This window comes from Kryptolebias marmoratus, linkage group LG22 (genome assembly GCF_001649575.2).
Source record: "Kryptolebias marmoratus isolate JLee-2015 linkage group LG22, ASM164957v2, whole genome shotgun sequence".
Classification (NCBI taxonomy): Eukaryota; Metazoa; Chordata; class Actinopteri; order Cyprinodontiformes; family Rivulidae; genus Kryptolebias; species Kryptolebias marmoratus.
The window spans coordinates 21,939,035-21,952,001 of record NC_051451.1 but is presented as its reverse complement, the minus strand read 5'-3'; the positions used below and the strand labels follow the sequence as shown (position 1 = coordinate 21,952,001).

The 12,967-nt window shown below is 38.6% G+C and overlaps 1 protein-coding gene across 24 annotated transcripts in view; it reads right to left on the bottom strand.

Annotated features, from left to right (window-relative positions):
- The window catches only part of dst (dystonin), a 94,715-nt gene that overhangs the window by 34,004 nt on the left and 47,744 nt on the right, over positions 1-12,967 (bottom strand). For 23 of the 24 annotated variants that reach the window (XM_017412866.3, XM_017412872.3, XM_017412874.3 and 20 more), the window contains 14 exons: positions 12,073-12,161; positions 11,878-11,986; positions 5,635-11,298; positions 5,382-5,528; positions 5,027-5,242; positions 4,799-4,942; positions 4,469-4,705; positions 3,201-3,353; positions 2,878-3,111; positions 2,506-2,790; positions 1,640-2,188; positions 1,255-1,431; positions 436-559; positions 105-313 (listed from right to left, as the gene is read on the bottom strand). In XM_017412866.3, the coding sequence (XP_017268355.1) occupies positions 105-313; positions 436-559; positions 1,255-1,431; positions 1,640-2,188; positions 2,506-2,790; positions 2,878-3,111; positions 3,201-3,353; positions 4,469-4,705; positions 4,799-4,942; positions 5,027-5,242; positions 5,382-5,528; positions 5,635-11,298; positions 11,878-11,986; positions 12,073-12,161 (8,337 nt within the window). The remainder of the gene's footprint in view (positions 1-104; positions 314-435; positions 560-1,254; positions 1,432-1,639; positions 2,189-2,505; positions 2,791-2,877; positions 3,112-3,200; positions 3,354-4,468; positions 4,706-4,798; positions 4,943-5,026; positions 5,243-5,381; positions 5,529-5,634; positions 11,299-11,877; positions 11,987-12,072; positions 12,162-12,967) is intronic. The other variant, XM_017412882.3, reaches the window with a different exon arrangement.

Genomic DNA, 12,967 nt, shown 5'->3' with positions numbered 1-12,967 from the left:
AACAAGTTTCATTACATAGTTAAAGTGATGACAGAACTAATGATTGAAATACAAAGCATAATGAGAAGCTTTTTGACTGTTGAGATGATGAAAAGAACACATACAGCTTCTTTATTGAGCATGTCTCCAATAGATGCAGAGTCCAGGGGTATTTGTTCTTTCTCCTTCACACTGGCCTCCACTCTCTCCATCCATCCCATCATCTCATCCAGGCCATCCTGGACACTCATGGAGCGGGTCAGGGTGATTTGCAGTTTCTCATTTCGGTCACTCACAGACTTGGAAAGGTTATCGTAGCGCTCAGCAATGTCATCTGCAACGCATGGAGACAAAACAAACCTGCTAAAAAAAATTCCATCTAGAACAAAACATAAAAAAATCTAAATGTATCAAAATTATTTTGAGTGGTTTTAATTTGACTTAATATTTTCTTACCAACTGTCTCCTGGATCTCATCAGGGTTGCTAAGGAGGTTTCCTTCAGTTGTTATTAATGACTCTGCTGTTTTCTGTAACGTGTCAATAGCTGTCTGATGTCCCATCATCTGACCCTGTAAAGCCTGAAGATTAGCAGATAAAAAAAGCAAAATCAGAAAAAAAACACTTATTAACCAAACATACAAATGCCCTCTTTTTATATTTATATGTTTGCATCTAAAAAAAAATACATTGAAGACAAATGACTGATGATGTATAAGATTAGGTCATCTCAAATATATAACTAAATGAGAACAACACTTACACAAAGACTGGGGCTTTCTGAGCAGATATTTAATACAAGCTCAGAGTAGTGTGCTCATTGGCTGGCTTACAGGTGTCTCTTATCTGGGCAGAACTATGCTGCAAATCACTTTCCTCCTTCAAAGAAACTAACTGCAGCCAAACGCTTTGACAGAGGCTGTTTTGTCAGCTTGTTCTTATTTTCTTCTGTAGGAGTATGTAAGCTACAAATAACCAGGGTTAAACTATCCACATGTGGGTTTGAATTTAAACACAGTGCCAGGAATAGCTTGGAAATACTGTATATGGTAATAGAGGTCTTTTGTGCCATGACCTTAGAACCAAATTAACGCCTTAAGTTCTACAAGCGACACAACTAAATAAAGCTTTTCCTTTTCTATTCATTTAAAATAACAATAACCCAACTTCCCCTAATATCTACACAAAGCTGATGAAAATTTATAATGAAACAGATCTCATTTTTATCAACATATCTAAGATTTTTAACACAAACATCTGGAATCATGTTTCTTGCCTTGGTCTCCTCCAGTTGTTTCTGTAGTATCTGTGGATCAGTTGCTATGGCCTCTGACTGCTGCTTTCTCGCCTCCTCCTCTGAGATGTTAAGCCACTTCAAAAGACCAGTGCTTGAGTCATCATACCTTTGGTACTTGTCTACCACTTCTCTGAGGTTGTTGCCAAGCAGATTGCACTAAAACAAAGAAAATAAATATTTATGTTTGACACCCAGACATTTTACAGTAACTACACAAGTGTGAATAAAGCTGACAAAGACTATTAAAAGTAAAAATACCACCAACAGGCACATGTCACACTTTATTTGAACAAATGCTACCACCTGGTGGTTAAATTAAGCAACTGCAGCTAATTTCTCTCTGCTCAACTTCAGATTGAAATACCTGTGAATGCAGAGCTTTGTATCGACTGGCTGCTGCGTCCAGTTTGTTTTTGACAGCAGAACAGGTCCCTGAAGTATCCACGTGCAGCAGAGGATTATTAGCTGCATGGTCGGACAATCCACTGGCTTTAGCAACATCCAGCACTTTCTGTCCTGAAATAGTGATAAAGCGAAGGTCCCCTTTGTGGGAAATCACATCCTCTGAGAAAACATTCTGTTGCTGAAGTTTATCAGTCAGAATGTTGAGAGAGCCAGCAGGAGCCCTCAGTGTGTCCATCTCCCCTTCGGCCTGCTTCAACCAGCTTTCAAACTCCTCACAGTCACCCTGAAACTTCTTCAGCTCCTCCTGGACACACTGCACCTGCTTCATCTGCTGCTCAGCTTGAGTCAGGGAGGCCTCATAGCGCTCCTTCAGGTCTTGGATGTTCTTCTGAAGTCTCTGTTTCTCCTCTGGAGACAGCACGTTAGCTTGTTTGTCAAGCAGAGCCTGAGCTGATTGGGTGGCTATGATCAGATCCTGCTGCTGGGACAGAATTTCCTGATGACGGGCCTATGGAAAATAACAGAAGAGGTAAATGCTATTGCTGCTAATATTAAAAATTTAAGTTTGCATTAATATTTTAATAAAATATGATACAGTACAATATGATGTAATACAATATGATATCATGCAATATGATATGATAGAATATTTTACCATAAATAACTAATTACCTCTTGTAAACTTTAAATTTTACAGTAATGTAGTTAATTCCAGAGAATTTTAAATATTTGTTCTTCTTATAAAGTCTGAAGTATGTACTGTACAGCATGAGCTAGAATTAAAAAAAGTTTTGCAAATTTCTTATAGTAATCAACAGACTATACCTTCACCCTGTCATACTGTTTATCAAGGTCCAGGGATGCAGTGTTCTCCTCTTTGTTATCTCTGACAAAATCCTTTCCAGGGGTCTGTAAAGCATTTCCATTGGCATCATCATCTTTTCCTATCAGTCCTTTGGCTGAGGTTTCCTCTGGCAGGTTTCCATTCTCTTTACTTATATGGTCAGTTTGATCCAGGCCGCTCATGTTTTCATTTCCAATGTTGGATATCCAGTCTAGGAGACCTTCAATTTTGTTCTTACTTTCTTCAAGCCGTTCAACAGCTGCTGCCTGCATTGACAGACCACACATTACAAATGCTGCTATACCATACAATTCAAATTCTTATGCTAAATATAACAGGGAAGTAATAAGAACCTTTTCGCTCTCCTGTTTTATAGCTGTTGTAACAACCTTCTCCAAGTCTTTTCTGGACTCCTCTGCCCGTTGATTGATGAGCGTGGCTTTACTTTTAGCCTCTTCCAACTTGTTCTCAATCATGGCGATCTGATCTGGTGTTAGCTTGCTGCGGTTCTCCTCCAGAAACCTTTTGGTACTGCTGATTACCTCATTCAAAGCACTGGCATTTGTCAGCACATCTTTTTGCAGAGCCTTGAGATCACACAGGGAATAAAACAGCTCTTTAGTAATTAAGGTTTCTTTTGTGAAGATTTTTTTAGACAAATCAAACACTATCGAACCTGATGTTCCTGTTGATACTGTTGAAGATCTGTGACACACTCAGCCTTGTCTGCCTGCTGCTGATGACCAATCAGTTGGTTCTCAGTCAGAGTGAGATTATCACACACTTCCTCCAACTTCTCTGCAAACTCCTTGTGTTTGGCTATTAAAGACTAATGGAACAAAAATAAAACATGTCAGTTAGTGTTATTATTGATAACAATAAACATGTGGCTGATCAAACTCATATCTATACTCAGTACACACTGATATCATAGGGAAGGAAAACTTTTCAACCACAAAAAGGTGTCATGCAAATTCTGCTTTAGATACACTTTTCTCTATCAAAGTATTTTAAAAACCCAGTATGCTGTAAACATGCTGTTTTGCCACTTTTTTCTCATGACGAGGATAAGCACAGGAAGACCTTTCTCTGAGTGTTAGTGGGTTCGTTGTGCAAAAATGTTCCACAGTCTTGAGACCTGCAGAATACAACCAGCACAAACATTAGTCTGCAGCAGAGGTCAGGCACACTGAGCATGCAATGATGTTATTTTTTGAAATATTTTGGATTTGGGAGCTAGTGAACTTGAAAATAGAAAAAAAAGCATCTTTCAAAAGGTAAAGATTAAGTTTTCACCCTTATCGAGAAGCGTGGCTTGTATAAGCAACAATAACAGGACAATGTGCATCAGTTTTAGTAAACTAAACATATCAACACAACTGTTCTTCAAGCATTTATGCCACACACCCCAAAAACTAACCAAAAAATACTGTAAAGATTTGCAAGTCATTCAATTGAAACAGAGGAAATGCAGATCACTTCTCTGAATTGTTGTAACTGCAAGGCAAAATATAAGATCCAATTTCTTATTTTTATTTTTTTGTTTTTTAAGATTTTATGTGCCTAAAATATTCTGCAATCTATCCACTGTCCTTCTCAAAGCAGTAAATCCCAGCAAGCATAAACTTTTTGCCTTATTAGCACAATAAGTTAATAAGTTGAGAGATGTTCGAGAATTTCTTTTTTTTAACTTTGTATATCTTTTTCAGTGTTTGTGTGTGTATTGTTTGTTTGTTTGTTTGTTTTGAGGGGGGGCTATTGTCATATAAAATTTAAAATTGAAACACTAATCCTTCTCAGTTTTGCCATTTAATTAATTGCTCTTACTATTTCCTCTTGTACAAAACGTTTCAACGATTTGCAAATCATTGCATTGAGTTCCTTTAGAAGTTTCATTCTGCTCTCGTGAAAACATATTATTTATAGCATGTCCATGAGGCAAACCTCTTCCTGCTTTTCTTTCTCTCTGCTGTCCAGCACGACATCTAAGGCACTCCTGTGTGAAATGAGCCTCTCTGTTTGCTCCCTGAATGCTCGCTGTGTGCTGGTGAGGAACTTCAGGAGGTAGCTGCTCTGAGTTGGACTCAGAAACTGAGCGTGCTCAGAAATGAAGCATTGAATATCGAAGGTGACGTCTTCTAATTTAAGCCTGGCTTCTTTATCCAGATTTTTCTCAACATCCTGGAAAGAGAAAAGAGCAAAAGTTCTTGAAGTTTTCATTTATTTATCAGTTTTTGTCCTGTCTTGGTTAATGGAAGAGGACTTTAAATGTACCATGCTTTGCTGGTTTAAACGTTTCAGTGTGTCCTCATCACATGTGTTCAAGTCCACATCCCACATCTCAGACTTGTGTTGAATGAGGTCCATTAGCTCATTAAGATCACTTAGATGTTTCTGGTATGCTGATTCCAAATTAACCTGAAATCACAGGCAAAGAAGTTAGAGATTCATACAAACTGTTACTTCATTTAGTATTATTTTGTCTGCCATTTTCACACAGACCTTTTCTGCTTCCATTGCTTGAATCAGGGAATCCTTCCTTTCTGCACACATTTCAAAGACAGCAATAAAATTTGGCTCTAACGCCAGAAAAGATGAGGCCAAATCTTGATGAATTTGTATAGGAATGTCTTCATGAGCCGAGTTCAAGATCTCTTTAGCTTTCTCCATATCTGCTGTCAGAACACCACCAAGTTTAGACAACTCGGACTCGAAAGACTGAAAGAAAAAATATTTTAGTCAAGAAAATCAAATTGAATACATAAAATAAGTAATAGTAGTTGGCTGATAATGAAAATTGAGAACATAGATTTTAGTTTGACGAATGACTAAAAGATTGCAGTTGTTTATGTCTAACCTGACATTCCTCTATTTGGATCTGCAGTTCTTCTAAGCTGTTGCCCATAGGTGCCTGCATTAAAAAGTCTTTTTTTACATCTTCTAAAACATCAGCATGATCCTGCAGTCTTCCAACACATTCCAAGTAATCATGGATGGAGAACAACTGTGGGAAAAAGTAAAAACAAATTAAAAGTTTAACATTAGGTATGCACAACACATGAGGGCAGCTAAATTAAACTGACACAAAAAAGCTCAACTTGAATTTTGACCTTTTCAGCTTTGCAGGCATCCAAGTTGTCAGCCATCTGAGCAGAGGACTGGTTAGTTTTTGCATCAGTGTGACAGTTATCTTTGTCCTTTCTTGTTGACTTCTCATCCTCCCCGTCTGAACTCTCCTCCTTGATGCTCTCCAGTGTGTGATGCTGGCCCTCCTGTGAGTCCTCCTCCTGTACACTGCTTATACTGTTCACCATTTCCTGAAGAACTGAAAAGTCCTGGTTCAAGGAAACGGTCCTCAAAAGTGGCAGGAGCTCCTGTTGGACATTTGGAACATGTTCTGCGTTCTCACATACATTTTGCTCCTGAGATATCAGTTCTGAGCTTTCCATGTTTTTGTTATTAGAAATAAGGATGTTTTGCTTCAACGTGTTTCTTAAAGTGTCTGTGACAGTGCTTTCCAGTCCATGAGGCTCGTTGCTCTTATGGAAACTGTAATCTTCTACAGGCTGAAGATTAGTGCAGTCACTGTTTTGAGTTTGAGGCTTTTGCAAGTCACTAAAATTAGTATGTTCTGTGGTAATTTCTTCCTGATCAACTACCAGAGTCTTCACACCATTACAAATCTCAGGCCCACTTGACGAGCAAACAACAGATGGAACACAGCTGCCTGACAGGACAGGTTGACTATGGGATCCAAAATCTTCTCCCATTTTGGTTTCAGACTGCAGCAGGTCCGTGTCTGATGGTACAGATGGTGGATTTAAGCAGGACACACTACCACTATTACTGTCATTCTCCTGTTGTGATAGTGAGACCTCCTCAGTGTCATTTGGGACAATGAAAGTGTTATGTTGCATTGCTGGGGACAGCTTCTCCTCACATAACTTCACATTGTTTGAACCACTGATTATGGAACCAGACAAATCATTATTAGCAAAAGCTAGCTTTTCCACATCTTTGCTCATTTGACTGACAGGATTTGCTGTATTTAAGTCACTAAACAAAGCAGGTAAGTCAGAAGAGGAGCTTGACTGTTGTGCAGGATTTTTCCCTCTATCGCAGCTGTTTGACAGGACAGGAACTTCTGCTAGTTGACTAGAAGATCTTAAACTGTCTTCCATTTTTGTTTCAGGTTGTGCTAAGTCAATGCCTGATGATACAGAAGGTGGATTTAAGTGAGACACATCTTCATTATTACTGCCATTCCCCTGTTCTGATAATGCAATTTGCTCAGTGGTACTTAGGACCATCAAAGTGTCATGTTGCCTCTCTGGGGAAAGCCTCCCCTTATATACCTTCACATTGCTTGCACAACTGATAATGGAGTCTGACAAATCATTATTAGTTAAAGCTGGAGTTTCCATATCACTGCTGCTGGGATTGACAGTATTTGCTGTATTTGAGTAATTTAAAAAAGCTGGTAAGTCAGAAGAGGAGTTTAATTGTTCTGCAGGATTTTTCTCTGATAGTACAGGAACTTTCTCTGATTGACTAGGAGACCCTAAATTCTCTCTCATTTTAATTTCAGGTTGCACCATGTCCATTTCTGTTGATACAGATTGTGAATTTGAGCAGGATACACTTCCATTTTTACTGTCATTCTTAAATTTTGAGATTGAGATCTGCTCAGTATCACTCGGGACTATGAAAGCATCATCATGTTGCTCCTCTTGGGAAAGCCTCTCCTTATAGAAATTCAAATCCTTTACATCACTGATTATGGAGTCTGACAAATCATTATTAGTCAAAGCTAGAGCTTCCATATCACTGCTCACGTGACTGACAATGTTTGCTGTATTTAAGTCATTTGACAAAGCTGGTAAATCAGAAGAGGAGTTTAATTGTTCTGCAGGATTTTTCTCTGACAGTACAGGAACTTTCTCTGATTGACTAGGAGATCCTAAATTATCTCTCATTTTAGTTTCAGGTTGTACCAAGTCCGTGGTGGATAGTACAGAGTGTAGATTTAAGCCAGACAAATCCTCATTACTACTGTCATTCTCCTGTTTTGATGCTGTCTGCTTAGTTTGACTCAAGCCTATGAAAGCGTCATCATGTTGCCTCTCGGGGGAAAATCTCTCCTTGTGTAACTTCACATCGTTTTTACCTCTGATTGTGAAATCTGACAAAACATTATTAGTCAGGGCTGGAGCTTCCATATCACTGCTCCTGTGACTGTCAGTATTTGATGCATTTATTTTGTTTAAAAAAGTAGGTAGGTCAGAAGAGGAGTTTGATTGTTGTGTAGGCTGTTTCTCTGTAACGCAGCTATCTGGCAGTACAGGAACTGACTCTGGTTCACTAGGAGAGCCTAAATCTTCTCCCATTTTGGTCTCAGGTTGCAGCAAGTCAATGTTTGATGATACAGAAGGTAGATTTAAGCAGGGCTCACTTCCATGATTACTGTCATTGTCCTGTTTTGATGATGAGATATGCTCAGTGTCAGTCAGAACTATGAAGGTGACTTCATGTTGCTTCTCCTGAGAAAGCCTCTCTTCGTATAACTTCACATCGTTTTCACCACTGATTATGAAGTCTGACAAATCATTACTTGTCAAAACAGGGACTTTTATATCACTGCTCCTGTGATTCACAGTGTTTGCTGTTTTTAAGTCAATAAATGAAGTTGGTAAATCAAGAGAGGAGTTTGGTTGTTGTGCAGATTTGTCACAAGCAGGTTCACTCTGGTTCTGAATGTTTTGGCAGCAACTAGACTGAAATTCAATACTTTCTGAATAAGGCATTGCTTGCTGAGGTGATGCATGCCCACTGCCATCTTCTGCACATTTTATGTCAAAATCATCGAGACCTTTTGAAACTAAGATTTCTGCAATTTCAACCACATTTCCAGGTGATGAGTTACCTGGCTCACTTTTCGAAGCTGAGTGAGCATCACTTGTGTTACTCTCTGTTCTACTTTCCTCAAACAGATCATTGTGCAATAATAAAGATGTGCCAAGATCACCCTCAGTAACTGCATAAGTTTCCTCTCTTGAATCAAATTCATCACTGAAAACAGTTGGCTGGTTGTTAGATTCATGACAGTTAAAAGCTAAAGTGACGTTTCGAGCCTGGCTTTCTGAGTCAGAATTGGATGTTCTGTCACTCAGACAAGATGAACTCTTTGTTGGACCAGCATTCTCTATCACACTGCGTACATCCGCTCCAACTGTCTTCTGGCTATTGATCACGACCTGTGAGTCACTGTCTGCCAGTAAAGCCTCTTTATCTTTGTGAGAATCACAATCTGCAGTAACTTGACTCCAACAAGAAGGTGAGATCATCACAAACTGATGACTACTCTCTGAGGGAAGGGACTGATCCACGTGAATACTAGTTGTTTCTATATTTTTATGTTTTCTTGCGCTTTCTATTTCTTTATTAGCCTCTTCATTTAGTAAATCAAGCACTGAGACAGCCACCTGCCTCACAGTTTGCTGCTGCACATGTTCAGCTCCACACAGATTATTCAAAGCCACAGTTTGATCTTCAGATAAGTCCAAAATGCAGTTTTCTTTCGGATAAGTGATGAATTTAGAATCTGAGTCCAAATGTTCACCTGATCCAAATTGCAATGTCTCACTAAGATTGTAATCAGACCTCAAAAAGCTCTGCTTGTCTGCTTGACATTTGTTTGCCTGATTTAAACTTAAAAATTCCACATCACTTAAAACATCAGTTTTTTCAACTGACCCCAGGTCATCCGGCTCCAATACTTTGTGCTGTTCTGCTAGGTCATTCGCAGATAAGTCAAAGAGGATATTTAGAAAGCTCGATTCATCTACCTGAACTTTCAGAAGTTGAGAAGCATGTTCACATTCACTTTCACTTGCCATCTCATCAACAGAGCAGAAAAACTTAGCTTGGTAAATGTCAGCACTTTCTGATTCCCTGCACAGTGACTCAGCATTGCAGTGTGGTAGTAGCTGATGAATAGGCTTCTTCATTGATTCATTTGCAGTTATCAAGGATGATGATTCAGTGTTTTTACTTTCAATAGAGCTCAACATAGAAGTGAATAGCACTTCCAGACAAGCTGGAACATCATAATTTTCTCTGACAGCATTTTCAGTGTCAAATTGTACACTGTTTCCACAAATCTTCTCTTCGGATTCATTCAATTCTTTCCAATTTTTGCTGTTTTGGAAGATACTTTCTCCCACTTCATCCCGTTCTATATTATTCAGATGAATGTAATTACTCACGAAACATTCCCTGACAGGATCTTGCTTTGAAGAATTGCCATTTATGACAGTTTGTTTCACAAAATGTACTTCTGTTTTGCTCAGAAAAGTAAAATTATGAGGCTCAAATGCCTGGATTGTGTTTTCATTCAGAGTAATACTCCTGTCGGCCTGTATGTTTTTTATTACCTTTTCTGTTTCCTCATTTATTTGCAGCAATACCTCATCATCTGACTGCTCTGATCGATCACTGGCATTTAAAGTGATATTTTGAGAAAACATTGGGTCTTTAAGAAAAGCTTGAGTCGTTTCATTTAACTGACTGTCGAATATCAAAACCCTCTGAGCCGACCTTGGATCAATGTAGCTGTTAATCATCAAGTATGAGATGAATAACTGCTCTGCCTCTGTGGGAGTGGGGAGGTTCAGCTCTGAAACATCTGTAGGATGACGCCATCTATCAGCTGCTAGTTTTTTGTACATAAGCCATGTTGAAAACCTTTCACTGAAGAGATGATTGTCAGGAACCACATCAGGAATTTCGATAGATTTCAGAATGTCTGCTGTGTAGCTGTCAATAAGACCATCTTTAACAGCAGTTGTGATATCTATTACCTCTGAACTTTCTGGAATGTAAAAAGCAGCTATTTTTTCTCGATTACTAAACAGTTTGCTAGTAAACTCGCTGGTGGTGATTTGCTGGAATGAGGAGGACATAGTTTCCCCAGAAAGAGGCAACACAAGTCCCATAAACTGCCGCTGATGTCCCAATACAATAAGAGTGCTGCTTGAGCTCATCAAATCACACTGAACTGCTACATCCACTCTCAGGTCTCTAACACCCTCTGACACATCAGCTACATTTTCATCTTCTTTGGCATCACTCACTTTACTGTCCAATGGCCTTGATCTGTTCTCATCATCATTTAAACCATCACACGCAGACCTTAGAGTGTTAATTTTCCTCTCTGATGCCAGTGATTTATCTCCACTGAGACACTTTAACACCAGTCCATTAACCTCACTATGATTAATCCCCTCTTCAGGCTCCACATGCAACACATTTTCAGCCATGCTCAGCTGCATCACTTCCTGACAGGACTTTTTCCTCTGCAGAATCTTTACATAGACTGAAGCAGGAATTAGACCACACCAAAATGCCTCCTCCAGGGTCAACACATCCCCTGTGTAGCGCACATCCACTCCGTCATTGACCTGATTGGTTTCTATTATTTTAATGACCAAATCCTCACCACTAGACTCTTCTCTAACTGCTGCTACATCAGACAGGGAAACAGATGAGAAATGTGACCCTTGTATGCATTTGCCCTCTTCATTCTCAGGGAAGGGGTTCATTGTGGGTGTGTGCATGTGAATGTTTTTGAGACTTTCATCCCAGTCCAGATGGACTTGGGGCTCAGAAAGGGAGAGGCCGGGGCTTGTGAGGCCATCTGGGAGAGTGTTAGGAGTCATTTGAGCAGGCAGCCCAGTCATGGTTCCAGTACCAGTCCCGTAAGTGATTTTTGAAACCTGAGAAAAACAAAAAGCATGGCAAGTTACTTAACTGGCTTTGACTTCCTAATATGTATTTTTTGTGTTAGATTTTGCATTCAAAAGCAAGACAAAATACATACTTACCACCACACAAACATAGGCATGTTTAAAACAAAGTGTGCAGAAGAGCAAGATTGCAACAGGGTTACAACTGGAAAGTGATGCATAACACACGTAAAGCTTCCATGCATTTAGGAATGCAGTGTCCAGCATCTTGTAAAAAGAGTGTTGTTAGTCATGTTGCAAACTGTAAGGCTACATCTCAAACCTGCTGTCACAATGAACTCTATGACAGCTTAACCACATTGATAATGGTGGATTTTTGGGGCAACAGTGGCACAGTTAGACATGTTTACAGCATACTGGAGTTTTCAACTGAACAAATTCTAATTTTGTCACCCGTGAAATGCTTTAAGAAAGTAAAACAGGAGAGGCAAAAGGAACTGTCCTTAGGAAAAAGAATAGATCATGCAACTGAACATCAGTAGGAACTGTTTGCATTATAGCACACAACTGCAACAAACACAACTTAACAAAACGCCTATAAAGGCCAACCTCATCTGCAGAGGTTGTCTGGTCTGAACAGTGCTGAGAGAGTTCACTGTAAGCCTGACTGAGAGCCTTCAGCTGCTTCTGCGTCTTCTCTCTGTCCTCCTCCGTCATCCTGTAAAACAACAAAACAACAAATTAATCTTTGAGTTTAAACAGAAAATAAATATTCCACATCCAATTCAAGGCACGGACACCTACTTGTCACCGTGTTTGTTGAGCATCATTTGCGTGGCCAGGAGTGCTTCTGCAATTTGATCTTTTTTAGAGACCATTTCCTCAACAGACACCTACAAATACAGTGATAAGTTAAAATTTTAAAATGCTTTTTTTAAAAAGACTGTGTTGTCTGACTATAGTAAGAAGAGATAGTAAATCCCAAAACAAAGAATCTTTTTTTTAACTGGCTCACAATTATAATTTGAATTAATAAAACAGAACTTGTTAGTGAATGAATTAGGTTACACTGTGATCATCAGTAACTAAATAAAATATAAAACAGTGACCAAAATTATGTAAAAGCTTTGCAATAATATGAACAGGATTTTTTGCGGTTGTGGCAAAAGGGGTTCATTTAGTGCTGGAGTTCTTTTTAAACTTGTAATTTGTCACATTAATTCTGAGAGCCCTGCATCAAACTATTTTTTAGATCTTATACACACAAAGAATATCAAAACCATTTTCTCTATAGTCAGAAACTCAGTCAAAAATAGCTTGATAATTTCACAAGATCTGAAAGCCAACACTGCAAATGTTACACTTTATTTCTCAAAAATTACCACTTTTTGTGTATGCAGTGTAAATAATAGGAAAGTATGAATTTCTGTATAGTATCAAATATCTTTTTGCTATACACATCTTTAAAAACAAAAATGAAATACTGAACTAAAATTAATTTAGTTAGTAGATACTTTTGCTGAATTATCCAGTAAAAGTTTATTCAGATAAAGACGCAAATATACTTCAAAATACACCTAAATAGTAATGCAAAATGATTCGTTAAATCATTTGCAAAGAACATTAAATGAAAGTTTCCACTCCTATAATGAATTGATCTCTTTTCTGTTTAAATGCATTGCTTATACTGAATTATGTT